Source organism: Thalia democratica, chromosome 2 (genome assembly GCF_965202585.1).
Source record: "Thalia democratica chromosome 2, ktThaDemo2.hap1.1, whole genome shotgun sequence".
NCBI classification, from domain to species: domain Eukaryota; kingdom Metazoa; phylum Chordata; class Thaliacea; order Salpida; family Salpidae; genus Thalia; species Thalia democratica.
In genome coordinates this window covers 21,889,119-21,907,683 of record NC_139166.1, presented here as the reverse complement: position 1 = coordinate 21,907,683, position 18,565 = coordinate 21,889,119, and the positions used below count along the sequence as shown (strand labels likewise).

The window sequence follows — 18,565 nt, the reverse complement described above, 5'->3', positions numbered from 1 at the left end:
AATTAAAAGAAATTTAAATCATGTAACTCTTTTATAACTAATTTCCTATTTTTTGTAGAAAAATATTGTTGTTGTTAATAAAACTAGTAAAAACACAAAAAAGTATCAAAGAGTAGTTTAGAACTAAAAACCATAATGTGAGTCTAAAACCGAGTATCAAAACAAAATATGAAACTAAAACTTAGGAAACTTGATTTTATTAACCACAAGTATAGTGTAACAAACCTTGTTTATGTTAACCTCGTTCACTAATTGTGACTTTTAAGCACAATTTTATAAAGGTCATTAACTAGCTTCTAACTTTGAGCATTCATTTAAAATCACATTAAACGTAATTTCTTGAAGATTTTTAACCATTTGTTATAATTGATTTTAAGTGTTGTTGATCCCTAGGTTTTTAATCCTTACCCTAATTCTAACAGTTTAACCAAAATATCAATCAAGCGTATCGGTACAAAATTGCATATGATAAAGCAGTCATACAAACTTGTCATACAAATCCAACCCACCCAGTTAGTGGGCAGTGGCTATGTTTATTCTTTTTCAATAAAAAAAAGTTAACACTTTAGAAAAGTAATAACCATATCCGGATCTAATTATGAAATCATTTATACTAAAGTGTTAACTGGTTGTTACTTTAACAAATTGCAAATTATAAATCATCACTAGTCTCTAACTGGGATTTGTTGAAATAATTTGTACGACTACTTGGTATGGGTAGGTGTCAAATATGCATGAAGGGACACTTTTGCACGAAGAAACAATTTTGCACAAAGACACTTTTGCAAAAAGAATCATTTTTGCACGGATCTAAATATTTTTTTAATTATTTTATTTACTACCACTGTTACCCCTAATTATTAACCTCCGTCGGTTTGTTTATTTTTTATAAGTTTTTTTTTAAAGATAATTTTAATTCTTTATTTTTTTTTAATTTTTACTATCACTAAGCCATTTCCCTCAGTCAGTAATTTTTTTTATGCTTTTTTTATTAATTTATTTCTTTTTATATTACTCTCTTGCTAAAAAGTCCCTTCGTGCAAAAAGGTCTTCGTGCATATTTGATCCGTACCCACTTAATGTATATGCAATATTGTACCGGTACTTTTCAGTGAGTTTGTTTATTTGTTTTAGTTTTATCATGGTCTACTTATGACCATTACCCTTAACTTTAACAATTTTACCAAAAACTCATTCAGGCGTATCTTTTTAAAAAAAACTGCATGTATATGAAGCAGTCTTACAAGTCTAAGCCAATAATTTAAAATCGCCCCTATTAAGCCCACTGATTTTTTTGTAACAGTATGTATCTTTTTATCGGGAAATCCAGATTAAATATATTATATTTTACTTTTGATTTAAAGTAGTGTTTGATATTTACTTATAAACTAACTGATGATTTTTGTAACTTAAAACGAGCAGATTTTAACTTCCATTACAATATTCAGTCTTGTATTGTTAATTTGATATAAAAATAGCTTATAATTGCAAACCATAAAAAAACAGTTATGTAATTATTTTGACCATTAACTTTTTTTCAAAGTTTAAAAAAATTTTATTAAATGTGTTCAGTTTTGTTATCCTAAACAGCTATTAAATTTGATATTTTAGACTTGTCAAGCTTCAAGTGAGATATCTATTTACGATAACAAAATTGAACACAATATTGTAGTTTTATTTTGAGCTTTGCAAATAAGTTAACAAATAGTATTTTTACCTCCAATTTTTTAAGTTAATTTTTTAATTTTTGTAAAATGAAAGTAGTGAACTTATACCTAGAATTTTGTTTCTTCCCATTTATGCTGTTTGTTATCATTACCTTATTTTTATAAAGTCTTGAAAATAATCTGATGATCCACCATCAAAAAACAGACTAAAATAAAGTAAACTAAGTTTCAGTTTGACAGGTGTTTTAAACTCAAAAAGTATAAAAGTTTCATTTCGTTTTTCTAGTTTTTAGCCATCAACTTTAAAATAAATTATTTAATAATTAAATTATTAATCACCTCATTTAAAAAAAATTTAGACAAACGATTATTTTCTTACATTATTTTCTTATACAACAGTTTTATTTTATGTTTTGATCACAAGCTTTTGCTTTAGTTGTATTTTTCTTATGTAAACTGTCTTAAAAGTTTATTTTGTCGTTTAGAAGTCTTACGCACAAAACTCACGTGCGACTTCAATGTCGATTAATTCTACTCCACAAATGCTTCTCTTAACTGACTGTCAAACTTGCAGGTATTTTACAATATAACAAACGCATAACATGACCATGTTACACAAACTGTGCTGGGCACTGCTCCTGTGCTTGCTGGCCCGGCGAGCGTTTTGCAAGCCCGAAAAATTCAAGTCGTTCCCGTACGAAGCCATCTACGAGTTCGACACGAGCAAGAGCATAAAGGACATTTGCGACAGCGAGTTCTACGACCAGCAGTGCAAGGCCTGCGACGAGCTTGTCGTGTTGAACCGTGGCAGGGCGGGGAAAGAGTTCCTCCTGGAGGACTTCGCGCTGAGCCAGCTCGACAACAAGGAGCGCTTCATGAGGCTGAGGTACTTGAGGATCGAAAACACGCGTTTCGAGCAGCTCTCCTTCGACCCGCGGAACGACGAAGCGCAGAGGCTGCAGAGGGTGGCGTTCGTCAACAACGACGTCAACTTTACCGCCATCGCCTTTCCCGCCATGCCGCTCGTGGACAAGCTGACGGTACAAAACAACAGGTTCGAGGTGGTGGCGAATGACACGTTCTCCCGCCACGGCTTCGAGAGCCTGACCGAGCTGGTGCTGAGCGGCAACGGCGTCAAGCAGTTCGGCAAGCAGGGGGCCAAGAAGCTGGTGACCATCGACCTCTCCCACAACAAAATCGAGAGTTTCGAAGAAGGGGTTTTCGACGAGATGCCATTGTTGAGCACGGTCGATCTTGACGGCAATCCGCTGAAGAGTGGCTTGACCTTCAAACGCTTTAAAACGCCCAAAACGAACAAAGCGGATTATTTCGTGTGCCGGTGCGATTACGAGCTGAAGACCGCGAACGGGTGGTCGGCGGACAGCGGTGGAAATTTTGTGTGCGACGACAAGAGAGGATGCATCGGGTGCAATGGAAAACAGAAAATCTACTTTGTGCAATACGAGAGACACATAGGCGGGATGAACGGCATGAACTCCCTGGACGAGTTCTGCCCGATGGTAGTGCAGGAAAAAAACATTAGGGAAAGCGACCTGAACTCGCTTCGGAGCGCTTTTGAATTCAGCGTCGTCATGGCATTCTTTTTCGTCGCGTTGTCCGCCGTTATAATTTATAAGAAGTACCCCAAGTACGTGTCCTTAGGCATCGTTGCCGCCTTCGTCGTCGCCGTCGTGATAGTTTGGAACGCCGCCCAGTCTCGGCTGGAAGGTCCCACAGAAAATGAAAACGAAGACGGTAGCAAGAATTGGGATTGGGAAAAGTCGCTGCAGGTGGCGACGGAACTGTCACGGTTGAACGGCGTCGCCTACTCCTTTCTCCTGCCCATCGCCCTGCTCATCGTCCAAGTGAGAAAGAGTTACAGCAAGTATTTCTACGCTGCGGCCGGAGCAACTTTCGTGCTGTTTTTCTCGCTTGCCTTGTTCGCCATTTAAAGCGGTGGCAAGCCTTCGAACGTGCAGCCGATTGTGTTGGAATATTTTTATAGGTATAAATGTGCATGATCGTGTTTTTAAACGGAGTTTTAATAAAGTTTGTATAGATGTGAACGTTCATTTTTACTGGTAGATTGTTGTGAATACTACTTTTGTTTTTTTGATGTTTACTCAATTAGCTCTTTTTCGTGCCAAAGAAATATATTTAAGTTTATTCTGAATACAACAGTTTCTCTTATCGGTTTTTTAGAAATAAAAATAAAAAAAAAATACTGTGATTGGTACTTTTTAAATATAAATCTAAGAAATTATTAACTCGGAAGATTTTATTTTAATGAAAAAAAAACAACAAAACAGGTTTTAAAAAATGAACTCAATGTCTTTGAAAAATTTATTTATGCTTGCTTAACAGTATGCTATACAAGTTTTGTTTTAGTATATTAATTTACTTTGAAGCTAACCTGTTAAAAAAGTTATTTTTTGTAGCTAGCTTCAAATTTTTTTTTTACAAAAGTTAAAAGTTTAATATGAACACAGACGTAAAAACTTAAAAAAGAATATGCAGTGTAAATATTAGACAAAGTAGACTAGAAGTAAAAATGATTTTTAATTTGAGTTATTAACAGAAACTAATGTTATGCTTAATTAACTGCAAAATATTTATAAAATATAAGAACATATTTAAGTATACAAACGCTGTAAAATGTTATTCGAGAGCTAAAAATAAAAAAGTTACTTCGTTATTAAGCTTGCATCAAAAAAAAAGAGATGGTTGCTTGAGTTACTTCGAAAAACTTAACCCACTTTTTAAATTAAAACCTTAACTGAAGCTTTCTCTTCGATGACTATACTAAATATTCATTTTAATTTAGTCTACTTTTATGATTTTTAAAGCACTTTTGTTAAATCAAAGGTCTGTTTAAAGTTAAAAAAAGTTATATAGCGTTATTTGTATATTCCTAAATAAAATATAACAAATCATTATTAATTAGTTTAAAGTAAAACTGTTTCAATATGTGTAAACCAAAGTAAAAGCTACGTCATTATAAAAGTTCAACCTACATTAGTTATAAATTGCAATACAGCAATTGTTTTTTTAACAAGCTTACTACAAATAAAATATTTCAAGTTAGTTTAACAAAAAAAATGGTTTCAAAGAAAAAAAATTATATGTACATTAAAATATTCTTAAAATGTTTAATAAAATACTTAAGTGTAATTTTTATTGTTGTTCAAAATTAAAATAAAATATAAGTTTTTCATGACTGATAAAAGAACTCATATGCCTACAAAAAGTTCTCGTACTTTTCCCATAACTTATCGAAGCCAGGATACTTTTTTCCCGCCATTTTCATTTTTTCGTCAATAATTTCACTCTGCTTCGCACTAAGCTTGTTTTTCCAGTCACCTATCACGCCCTTTCGTATAAATGGCAAATGGTCCGGGCGTTTGAAGTAAGGGTTGTCTGAATTCTTAAATTATTAGTGTAAAGTTTGAAGTTGCTAAAAAACGTTTCAAAAGTGAAATAAAATATGACTTATAATAAAAAATCAACTAAGTAATATTGAATATTCTAATTTTTAAAATGTAGAATTTGTACCATAACACGATTTTTAAAAACAAATATAAAAGTTTTAAAATATTAAACTTTGTTCTATCTAGAAAGTTCATAATATAAATATTCTTTACTTAAATAAACATAATTGAGTTTTCTAAAATTCATAAGTCTTTAATTTTTCAAAAAACTTTATTTTTATATAAAAAGTGATAGTAACTATCTAAATACACGAAAAGCTTTTTTAAACTTTCAATATAAGCGCCAATGTAAAGTTAGAAATAGTTAAGACCTTTGAAATTGTTTTAAAAAAATTGTACACAATCAATAACCATTTTGGTTTCGTTTTTCATCGTTTTGACGTCTGCTTTTACAGCTATTTCTTTCAACATTTTTTTATCGTCCTGCAATAATCTATCCTTCATTCCGTTTCCAAGAAACTCAGCTATTTTTAAAACTTCCCTGAAAAAAATATATAACTTTTCTTGTATGCTTTATTAAAAATAAAAAAACAAAAAAGCAAGCATTAAACGAAAGGTTTAAAGTACAACACTCAACAAAAATAAAACTCATTATCTTTGAATATCTTAAAACGCATCTAATAAACGAGGCTCTCAAAGTATTAAGTCAAGTGCAAACTAATTAATAGTCTCTACACAACTTTGTTGAGTTTTAAATTTAATAGTTTCAAACAAAAGGTTTCTTTAAGAATCCTTGAAAAGACACCAGTGACGACGTGTGATGTCGACATTTAAAACACTTTAGTTACTTTTGTCTGTTTGGCATGATTGATTTTTGAACTTTTAAACTAACTGACAATTGTACACAATTTCAACAGTATTCAAATTCCTGTGCACTACAATTACGTGTCGCCCCTGCTGTGCTCACAAAAACAAGCTCGCTTGAAAACAACTCAAACTTTCTCACCCCTCAAAATCCGTCTTGAGATCTTCGTAGAGGAGAAAGTGGATGTTGCTCTTCTCCCCACTCATCCTCCACCACTCCGGCACCATCTCGAAGTAGTCTCCGTAGTCCACCCTGCCCTCGGCGAACAGCTGGAAAAAATTGTCGAAGTTGTCCTCGTTTTTGAACTCGTAAAAGGGGAATCCCACGGTGTGAAAGAAGAAGGACACGACCGTGTCTTTCGGGTTGCGCGCTTAAAAGTAGATGTTTATTTACTAAAATTTAAGACTTAAAGAATTTAAAAGTAATCTATAATTACTTTTTGAATGCTAGATTTTTAACTGTAAATAAAAATCCTTAATGTTTACAGGATTAAAACTATGAATTAACGTAATAAAGACAGCAAAAGTACAAATTTTTATACAACAAGAGATTAAAGTAATGTAACATATAGAAACATTATAGTATATACATATATATATAAATACATCCAAACAATACTTGGTAAGTGTAGAACAGGGCTTCCCAAACTCATTTTCATAATAGCCCCCTTTGTCAAAACTTTAAATATAATCTCGCTCCCCTTTAATATTTTTAATTACCCATTTACTTGTTCACTCCCTAACACAAGATTTCCCTCTAATATCACCAGTTTTGACAAATTATTAGAATAACAAGCTAAAAAGTACAAACTCTGTGACGCGAAAAGTCTGAAAATTGCCACCGTTTTTGCCCCTTTACTCAATATTACCCTCCGACTTGCTAAAGTCCTGGTGTATTTAGGTTCTTATTGAACAGCATTTTCAATTTAAGCTCGAAGTTAGTTCATGGAAATATCAAATAAATAAAGTTTTACAAATATGAATAGTTTAAATAAACAGTACATCAGTGAAAGCTAACCAACAAAAATGTACTTGGCTTCGTCGGACTTCGGCACAAACTCGTACATGTAGTGGGTTTTAACGAGGCGGGGATCGATCACGGGGAATTCCCTTGTTTTCTGCGCCCCCACGAAGTCGAGGGAGGCGTACTTGGTGAAAATGCTGTCCCCATCTTGAAAATCGGTGCTTCTTCCGTGCAGCATGTGCATGATGTACAGCTGTTTGAAAATAATTGTTTAGTTTGAAAAAACATTCTGACTAAATTTTGAATAGTTAAAAACTTTAAAAGTTTATTTGGTGAAACAGATTATTTTAGCAAAACGATATTAAAGGCTGTAGAAAAAAAATTGTTTTATAGTAATCAAAATTCTGTCAAATTTGTTTTTATTTTAAGGCACTAAATCTTGTTTTAAGAGTTGTTTTGTATAATTTTAAATAATATAGGTTTCATAAATAGTTTGAATTCACAGTTGGATCTATGAGAATGTTTAAAAAAGTCTGTATAACAAACATAAAATAATATATTTACAATCAATTTGTAGACATACATTAAAACTTTAATAAAAAATTGTTTAAAGTATCTAAACTGCTTCAAATACATTTTATCTAGATTAAAGTTTAGTTATAACACTTTACTACACTAAGTCAAGTTTTATATTTCTGTCATCAATAATGCTTTTTTTAATACTCACAATAAAAGGGTTGTTAAATATTTTGTTTTTCTTTCATTTTTATTTAAACTAGTAAGAAGCACTTTTAAAAAAGCTTTTTTGCAACAACTCTATCATCAATATTATGTTTGTCTTATTTATACAAAAATGACAATATAAAAACCATCCACGAGGTGCCGTTTTTCGGGTACGTGGCAACAAAAACATCTGAGCTTTCCGGCTGGTAGGTGATAGCAGAGTCGAATATTTCCTGGGTAACGAAAGGGGGCTGCAAGTAGTCGCCTTTCGTTGTCTTGACAACCGAGTATTTCGGCGATTTTATTTGATCACCCATTTTGTCAGAGCAAATAAATATTTCTAATAAGCTAGATATATGAAACTTAGTAAAAAGTTTTTAAATTGCTAATTAAAAAATCAAACGTTTTAGTTTTAAGAATATAAGTAAACGATATATTTAAATGAAAATAAAATTTTACTTTCATTGTTTTAAACAAAAGATAAAAATATTGCCTTTTAAACATTCTTTTTTTTTTAAGTAACTCAAAAATAACGTAAAAACTTCATAAAATTCTATTGAAAACACATCTAAAAAATTATAGTTATTGAAAATACTGTAATAAAAAAAGTTGTTTAACTTGGAAAACTTTTGTAAAGGTTTTTTCATTGAAGTAAAACTTTAAAAAATCAATAAGCATAATAGGACTAAACTATATAAAGTTTATATTTCTAGTTTGTTGTAAAATGTTTTCTTAAACTTATAATTGTTATACATTTATAAAAAAATTTAAAAAAAGGTAAAAGTTTTTTTTCAGTTTTGTATAAAAACACGATAAGAAAACTAAAAATAGTGTTAGATTAACATATTTTAAAGTTTATACTTTCTACAACAAAACTCGACTACTAGTTTTGAAATACTTTTACCAAACTATAACTAAATAATAACTAAAAAATATAAACAAAAAGTAAACTAACCATTAAGTCAAGTAACTTATAGCATTACAATTTTTTAAATAACAAAACGATCCATACATAACATATTACTCATTATTAGCCTGGGCAAACTACGACCCGCGGGCCAAAGCCGGCCCATCAAGCAGAAATCCCCGACCGCAACGTATTTTCTAACTTAAAAACTAACAAAACAAGTTTTTTGAAATATAAAATTGAAAATGAGCTCTTTATTTATTTAAAAGTAAGCAAAAACAAGCTTTTATCGATTTTTTGTTATGATTATAGTTTAATACGATTTTAAAAATTATTGCTACCCCTAAAATCTTTCTTAGTTGAGGCAGCACCCTGCTATAAAAAACTTTACTATTTATACAATTTTAACAAAAAGCTTATTAAGTATAATCAAAAAGAGACTGTAGCTTAGTAAAATATACCATGTAAAAAAATTGAAATAAATATTTGAAAATTGAGCTAAAATACAGTAGTTCAATAATAAAGTTTTTTATTTTATTCTCAGAATGATTTGTTATCTATATTGTGTGTTTGTGCTAAACCAAGCAGTACAGTACACTGAATGACAAAACAAAAAAGTTCATAACAAAATATGTTGTATAAATACACCATAGGGAAAAATGTTTTGTTTAACATAAATATATTCATAGAACTGTTTCAGTGTTGTACAATTGCATTGATACGTAAATAATTTTTACCTTATATTATCTTTTATAAAATCTTTAATATTTAAAACGAATACAACTAATCAACAAAAAATACCATAGTTAAATTTCAAAAAGTGTCTCAACTAAATAAGGAAATCAAATCATTTTGTTTGCTTAAATTAGGCTTGCAAATATAAATAGAAAACATTTAAAGTTGTAGTTATCACAGATTTTAACTAGTTATTAATATGGTTTCAAAAACAATTTGGAGCAAGTTCTTTATACTCGTTTCTGAGACCTTCGAGATCTGACTTATGTAGCTTGTTTAAATAATGACATTTAAATGTGTAAACCACACAAACATTATATGGTTTTTATATTTTCAACTGAAAACTGATTTAAAAACAAAAATAATGTTTAATTTAGCTGAAAAGTAATTTATTTATACACTCTCAACTTAAACTTAATTTGAACTTATATATACTACTAGAAATTGTATTAATAATCAGCTAAAGTTAGTTCACATTGCAACTTTGAATGCTATGAATAAATCATCAATAGCTGAAAATTAAGTGGATAATCCAATTTTTGAAAAAATCTGTAGTAAAACAATTTTATACACTATTAAAATGTCCTAATCTTAATAACTTGAAGCTATTTTTATTCATATTTGTAATCCTAAATTAAGCAAATTATCTTTTACTTTCAACTTAAAAAATAAAGTACTGCTTTAGCATAGCGTTTTGAATAACCAAAGTTTGAAATAGCTTTTACCAAAACATTACTCATTTTGCAAAGAGAACTTGCGTAAGCGAACGAAACAAAAAAAGGCTGAAACGAAAGTGGAAGCAAATTCTCACGTATTTGTCATTTGTGCTTATGAAACGTTCTAAGAAATTTCGGTGGAAAAATCAATGAAAACTGTGAAGTGTAAAGTGGGGTGAGAATGACAAATGTTGTATAGCTTTCTGTACTTTGTGGTTTTTAAATTAAAAAGGTTGATTATAGGTTTACGTTTATCTATTGATGTAATCAAATTTTATAAAAATCAAAACTAGTTACGTTAATTATCTAGAAGTTACGTGCTATGTTATACAAACTAAAATTAAAATGTAAATAAAGTAAAAACAGTAACGCATATTTTGAATTTTATTAGTACAGACGTTACTTAGTTTAGTTATTAAAACGTTTGGGTATTAAAATTTTAAACTAACGTGTTAAAGTATTGCAATTTTAGTTTAATGCTGTACGTGTTCGTACATTGATGGCTGCTTTTACCTAATAAACTACAGGTGGGACATTGGAAAATTTTCATTCGGCTTTTAACATTGTGACGTAATCACCTTGCTGTTTAACTTAGAACAGGGGCGGAAAACTGCGGCCCATGAAGGGTAAAAGTGCGGCCCACAAAAGTAAATCGTTTTAATCTACACTAGGTATTAAAATTTACGAGAAACTCAAAGTTCACACTACATATTTTATGCAAGTTACGAAGAGTAAAGACTTTAAATAAACAACTGTGTACCGCAATCTTTTCTTTTCAAAATTTGTCCAGTGATAAACAAATACTTGCTGACCATGATTTAGAGTCCAATGTAAACGTTTTGGCTTTAGTTAAAACAGGTTTAGCAAGCTGCGGCCCGCCATGTATTTTTCTTCTAAAATACAATGAAAACAACTTTTTTATTTTTATATAAAAATGTACTGAAGTTGTTTAATCTTAATAATTTAAAGCTATTTTTATTCATATTTGCAAGCCTGAATTAAGCAAACAAAAATGTTTAGATTATGCGGTCCCCTTATTTAGTTTAATTATTTTTCTTACATTTTAAAGTTTAATAACGTTATTTTTATTGTTTACGTTTAAAATAACAACATCATTGTTACTTTAATGTTCATTTAAAGCTATAAAAGCTTTAAAATATTTGTTTATAATTGTACACACAATGATGAGAATAATAGATTTTGTTTTTATTTTTATTTGTTAAATCTAATACAATACTAAACTAAACAATATTATTAATAACTAAATATTTAAATTGTTATTGTAACATTGTTACAATGAGTTTTATGTTTGTTTTAAAATTTTGTTATTATATTACTGGTTATTCAATACCTCAAAATGTTTATAACATTTTATAAAAAAATTATCAAAAGTTAAAACAAAAAATATAAAATATACCAATTTTTATGCTTAAAGTTTTTATGAAACTAAACGTAATAGCTCAATTAAAACCTACATGTTCTAAGTTCAAATTAATTTTCTTTGTGAACAAATATTAAAATAAAACGTAAAAAACCAACGAACTAACTAACCTGCTACTGTTAACTTTAAAAATATAGTACTGCTTTAGCATAGTGTTTTTAATGAGCAAAGTTTTAAGTAGCTTTTGTAGAAATTACTCATTTTGCATTGAAAACTTGTGTAAGCGAATGAAACAAAAAAGGTATTCTCACTTATCACAGCATTTTGTTATTTGTGGTTATGAAACGCTTCTAACAATTCTAATAAGTTTATGTGGAAAAACTACTGAATACTGTAGAGTAGAGCGACAATGACAAATGTTGTACATTTTGTTTTATAGCTTTCTGCACTTTCTGTTTTTTAAATTAAAAGAATTATTTATAGGTTTACTTTAATCTATTACTGTAATTATATTTTATAAAAATTGAAACTGGTTACCTCTTTCGTAATAAGTTTGTGTTTAACATTTTTTTTCGTCATTTTACTAATTGTTTAAAATTGAATTTTTATATGTTATTATTCATTGAACTAAATTTAAAAAAAATGTTTTGAGAAGTCTTCAAAAAACAAAATTAATAAATATTTTAAAAAAAAAGTCATTTGTTTAGAAAATATGTTGTAAAAGGTCTTCTATAATCATAATCTAGTTACAAAGCAATATTTTGCCCTGTTGGGCTCTTCTGAAAACTAAATCTGAAATAATTTTTTTTAAATGAAGTAAGAAATGTTTTAAATAAAAACAAAAAAGCTAAAAAACAGGCTAAAATTGTTAATTTAGTTAGTGGGTTGAAGTAATTTTAATTCAGTTAAGTTTTTTATCTAGTGCTTGAAACTTTATAAGTTAGTTGAACTCATACAGACTAAAAGTGTACCAAAGTATTGTTATTTATGTCGTTTCAAAAGCTTCTATAAAAAATGTGTCGCACAAAAGTAAACTTTGTATAAAGGCTTAACTTTCTTGAAGTTACGTGCTAAATTGTACAAACTAAATGAAAATCTAAATAAGCAAAAACAGTAAAAACGCTATTTAGTTTAGTTACTAAAATGCATGAATGCTGAAATTTTAAAATAAGAACTAAAATGAGAACAGGTCTTTCGTAAGCAAACGAAACAAAAAAGGCTGAATCGAAAGTGGAAGCAAATTCTCACGTGTCACAGCGTTTTGTTAATTGTGCTTATGAAACGATTCTAAGAAGTTTATGTGTAAAAACCAATAAACACTGTAAAGTAGAGCGAGCATGACAAATGTTTTATACTTTTTGTTTCATATCTTTCTACACTTTGTGTTTTTTAAATAAAAAAGGCTTTACTTAAATATTTTGCTGCAATTATGTTTACCAATTGTTAAAAATGATTACGTTTTGCGTAATAAGTTTTTTTTTTTAATCATTTGATGAGCTGTTTAATTTTTTAATTTTTTTTTGTATTTGTATATATATTGTTCAAGATTTTATTCAACTAGATTCTAATTACGAAACAACTTTTGCCTTGTTGGGCTCTTATGAAAACTAAAAGTCAAAAAAAGTTTTTAAACAGTGGGAGATGTTTTAATTCAAAAAGAAAGCAAGAAGCTTTAAATAGGCTAAAAATTGTTAATTTAATTGGTTAAAACTATTTACAATTTAGTTAAATTGTTTTGTATCTAGTATCTAAAGTGTTATACGTTGATAGAGCTAATATAATTTAAAAGTATACTAGAGTGTTGGGATTGATCTCGTATCGATAGCTACTATAAAAAATTTGTAGCAAAATAGTAAATTTAAAAAAAAAGTTAAACTTTATAAAAAAACATTTGCTGAACTTTAGAAACTAAACAGAAAATATGAGTGAGGTAAAACAGTATAGTTCATCTTGAGCTTTAGTAGTACAGACGCTACTTAGTTGAGTTATTTAAACGTTTGGACGTTGAAATTTTCAAACAAGAACTAACGTGTTGCGAGTGTAGTTTGCATTGATGACTGCTTTTACTTACTAAACTGTATAGTGAGATATTGGAAAACTTTCATTCGGCTTTTAACATTGAGACGTAACTACCTTGCTGTTTAATTACAAAAGAGATTAACAAACTACGGCTAATGAAGGGTAAAAGTGTGGCCCGTTAAAGTAAATTAAATGTACACAAGGCATTTTAAATTTACGAGAAATTCAAAATTCACACTAGATATTTTAGGCAAGTTACGAAGAGTAAAGACTTTAAATATACAACTGTGGATCGCTATCTTTTCTTTTCAAAATTTGGCCAGCGATAATCAAATACCTTCTGACCCTGATTTAGCATTCATGTAAAAGTTTTGGTTTTAGTTAAAACAGGTTTAGCAAGCTGCGGCCCGCCATGTACTTTTCTGTTAAACTTATATTTCTTCATGATAACAATAAAAAAATTACGGTCTGAACCAAAGGTTTTCAAAGAGTAGACTGGTGCACACAAGTGTGCACGAAATTTTTCTTTGGGGTACATGAAATTTTTAGGGTGCACGATAATCATTCAGGGGTGCACGAAGCTTACTGGGTTTCTTTATTAATTTTATTTATTTGAAGCAACATAGCTCAATTTTAAAGTTAAGTTCAGCTCTGGTGTTCAATTTTAACATTTCATTTTTGTTCCCACAAGTTACTTTACAATTTACAAGGCGGCATGTGAGCAACTTTAAATATGAGTAAAATGGGCCTGCGACATATAAACAACTTTATAAAAACTTTTATTTAAAGTTGTGTACGTAACAGTAAGCATGAAACTTTTATAATGATCAGCACATTGTTTTGATAAAACTAAAGCAACTCCTTTTGAATCAGTAACTATATTTTAAAGCAGCTAAAATACTCTCGAAAAGTTTTTTTTTTTTGATATAGCTACTTTTACTTGTTAGTTTGTGAAACATAAGTATTTTAAGCTTGAAATTCTTCCACTTTTTCCTTTAAGAAGATTTGAAGACGGATATTGTAATATAAGTCAGGAAAATATTTAAAAAAAGTTTTTTTATTTAGGTATTTAAATCATTTTGTAGTCTTTATTGCTGCGTGAAATTGAACTAAAAAGTAAACAGCTTTCTCTAAAATTAACAGTTAAAAATCTCGTTTAAGTTTTTAAATATCGAAAAATATTAAGTTTTAGTTTTACTTGGTTTAGAACATGGTTTCCTAAATTCATTTTCATAATCAACCCCTCAATAGTTATGTACGTTTATTTTACGCCTCTTATTGTATAAGATGTTGTCCATTATGAGAAACTTTGATTTAAATTCAGGATAAAGTATTGAAAAGTAAGCTAAAATTTGTAAAGCAGAAAACTAAAAAGTTAAAGTTCTATGACTACCCAAAATCGTTCAAATAAGGACGATGACCGCCTGCTTGGATTGTTTAGTTTAGACTGTTAAATTTTTAAACTTTTTTTAATTATTTTTTTATTTACGCGTGCAAAAAATTGTACTAGAAATAACAAAACCTTTAATCAAAAATAACTTTTTGTACGGAAGTTTTAGAAATTTAATTTTTAACCTTATTTATGAATGTTTGTTTGCAGCTTTTGGTAGATATGTATAAATGTTAAACAACGTTCATTGCCGAATTTTGAAGTTTAAAATTATTTCATTACAATTTCATATGTTTTTTTTTGTAATTTAACACATTGAATTTGGTCTACCTAAAATTAAATTTATCGAAAATAGTTATGGTTGGAAAAAAAACTTGCTGTTAATTAAGATGAACTTTACGACAAAACTTTTATTTTGCCATTATTTTAACTTTATTAAACCTTGTTCTAATGGTTTATAAGCTGTTACGTAAAATAATAATAATCTGAGTTCAAAAATTTATATATTTTAGAAAACCATCTGCTTCTAAGAAGTATCAGTAACTTAGCTTAAAAACCATGTTAAAACAATTCTGATTTCACATAAATAATTTATTGAAACTAAAAACAAGGGAGCAACAAGAAAAAAAGTTACATGAACAGAAAATGACAAACATTCAATATAAAATTTTAACAAAATAATCTTGGAAAAAATTCAGCAACTCAAAAATTTCACTCTGAAAAGAAAACTTGATATGGTAGGAAACAAAAACTCAACTAATAAGCGCCACGGTCAACGCGACCGCTAACGCCACCACGGCCCACCTGAAGTACTTCCTGCCCAGCACCCTGTGCCTCATCCTAACCGTGATCAGCAGCACCGCCATGGGCAGCAGCAACGCGTACATGACGTTGCTCACTTTCGTCAGGTCCCTGGTCACCACGATCAGGTGCTCCTCCCTTCCTCTCATTCCGGCCTTCCGTTTGAACGTCAGTGCGGTCCAGCCCAGGGCTAGGAGGACGGTTAGTGCGGTGTAAATCTGCACGAAGGTGTCCAGGTTCCTGAACTTGTAGTTTTTCTTGAAATAAGTAACGGCGCACAGCACGACGAAAACCGCTAGAATTAATATTTCGAAGACCTTCGTTCTCTTGAGCGACACGAACTCGCGCAGTCGGTGGCTGCTGCCCCGCACTCTCATCGGGCAGAACTCGTCCAGGGAGTCCATGCCGTCCATTTTGCTTATGGGTTGTTCGAATTGCGAAAAGTAGATTTGCTGTCTCCCGTTGCACCCGATGCATCCTCTCTTGTCGTCGCACACAAAATTTCCACCGCTGCGTGCCGACCACCCGTTCGCGGTCTTCAGCTCGTAATCGCACTGGCACACGAAACGATCCGCTTTGTTCTTGGGCGTTTTGAAGCGTTTGAAGGTCAAGACGCTCTTCAGCGGATTACCGTAAAGGTCGATCTTTTTCAACGCCGGCATCTCGTCGAAAACCCCTCGTTCGAAACTCTCGATTTCGTTGTGGGAGAGGTCGAGACTTTTTAAAAGCTTCATTTCTTGCCGCTTAAACTGCTTCATGCCGTTGCCGCTCAGATCCAGGGTTTCGAGACTTGGAAACTTCTCCGTTTGGAACCAGTCCTCGTCAACTTCAACGAAACTGTTTCGGCTTATTTTCAACTCGAACAGTTCCGGCACGCTGGGTAGCGTGTTCTTTGAAAAATTAAACTTGTTGTTAATGAAGGTCAGTTGGTTCAGGTGCGCCACCCTTTCCGACGGGTCGCTTGTGAGCTGGTTGAAAGTCACTCCGATGAGCATGACCTTTTTCAAGTGCCAAAACATTTTCCTGTTGTTGAACTGGTTCAGAGAAAAGCCCACCAAGAACAGTGTGCTGTCAGCGATCGGCTTGAAAATGAGCGTTTTGCAGCTTAAACAGCTGTCCTTGTGGTCGTCGCCGCAAATGTCAGCTACGGATTTTTCCCATTCTGCTCTGGTTTCCAAATTAGATTCGTATGTCCATTCGTTTTTGTCCGAAAAGGATTGCTTGAAGACAGAACACAGAATAAAGGTCCAAAAAAGTCTACGCAGCATTGCTCTTTGCTTTCCAGTTTCGTATTGTTTAGATCTACAAATGTAATTGTGTTAAAATTTTGTTTAAAAGCATGCAGTTGGTGTTTGTAAACTTATGATAGTATGAAAGGTTTTTTTTTTTAATAGAAATTATCTATGCGATTATTTCCAGATAAAAACTTTAATTTAGTTGTTATATAGTAATGTATACCCAATAATCCCCAGTACTAGAATTGGGTATTTATATAACAAACTTAACCCTAAACTTTATTTTCTTAAAAAAATTGAGAGTTTTATTTGAATTGTACAACAAAAAATTTTTATTTAGCTACAATTTTTTTTCTTTTTTTTTAAGTTCAATTTAGTTTTTGTCAAGACTATTTAAACTTAGTTTTTTTAGTTAAAAACTTATTGTTTTAACAATCTACAAATTGCTGAGAACTTTTTATTAAATGTTATTTTTATATAGATTTTATTTTTATCTTGCTAAAAATATTTTTTGCATTAGTCACAATTAGTTAATGTACATTTTACAAGAAATCTAAAAAGGACTTTTTAAACTTATGAATATTATGACTTTGATTGTTTGTTTAAGACATACACTTAGTCATAAAGAATAACAAAATACTTTTTTTAGAAATTAGAGGGCTATAAAATTTGTGCATATTCAAAAGTGCTCTCATTAAATGTTTAACTTGCTGCTTAAAAAAAATTTTAACTAAATGTAGACTGATATATTCTAAATCCTTATAAAGTGATTTTTTTCTAAAGTGTATAAATGTATAGTGTGATTTTTTTCCAGGCTGAAAGTTAACAAAATAAGAATAGATCATTATGCGTAATATTTCTTCAAAGTTATTAATACTTTTTTAATATAGCTAAACTCATGAGTAAATTGTTTAACACGAACTAGAACGGTTTTATAAGTTTAAGGGAAAGTATCACAAAAGCTTATGATATTTACTTAGAATTTACAACTAAAAATGTATGCAAAGGAATATAAACAATTAGAAGCTTTTATTAACAATTTAAAATATATAGCTGAAAATAGTTTTATGTGTCTTTAATCTGATTACAAAACACAATAAGTTTATTGTTTGGAACATTAATGTCATTTAAATGGCTTAAATTTTACAAAAGACTAACTTTCAACGGTACACACTTAATTATTGGAACTTTTAAGAGACTTAACCTGCATGCCAGTTTAGCCAATTTAAGATTGATAAATAGCAAACTAAAAAAAGGAGTTAAATTCAACAAAAAGTTCACAAAGCTTTTAATATAAACTGTTCTCGTAGTACATATAATTAACATTCATTTGCATAAGTTTCGATTGCACAGTTAAGAAACTAAAAAACAAAAAGTTAAAGTTTTTTTCTGTAAACATTTAAACGTTTGACTTGTTAAGTTACTTGTCAAATAGCTATCATGGTAAAAACCAAAAATCTAAAATTAATTTTAAAAAAAAATATTATAAACTGATATACTAAAAGAGATTATAGTAAATAGAATTTATTTAATCCTTATAACATAGTCTAATTTTATTTATTTAAATCCTTAATTTGAAAGATCAGTGCAAATGAATTATAAGTAAACCTTAAAAAAGGAATTAATATAAACATGTATCTAAATAATATTTTGATGCCTATTTAATTTTTTATACTCGGCATTGTTTATCGTCGTTTATAAATCTCTGGTGTAAGCTTATAACTATGCTAATCTA

General features: G+C 30.1%; 1 protein-coding gene across 1 annotated transcript; it reads right to left on the bottom strand.

Moving 5' to 3' along the window:
• Nucleotides 1-4,213: 4,213 nt before the first annotated feature.
• On the bottom strand, nucleotides 4,214-7,990 carry LOC145829286 (sulfotransferase ssu-1-like). The gene is made up of 5 exons (XM_082937040.1): nucleotides 7,793-7,990; nucleotides 6,978-7,176; nucleotides 6,102-6,330; nucleotides 5,507-5,636; nucleotides 4,214-5,091 (listed from the first exon to the last, which is right to left on the bottom strand). The coding sequence occupies exons 1-5, from the start codon at nucleotides 7,961-7,963 to the stop codon at nucleotides 4,906-4,908; spliced, it is 915 nt and encodes a 304-aa protein (XP_082793166.1). The 5' UTR covers nucleotides 7,964-7,990; the 3' UTR covers nucleotides 4,214-4,905.
• Between the last annotated feature and the right edge of the window lie 10,575 nt (nucleotides 7,991-18,565).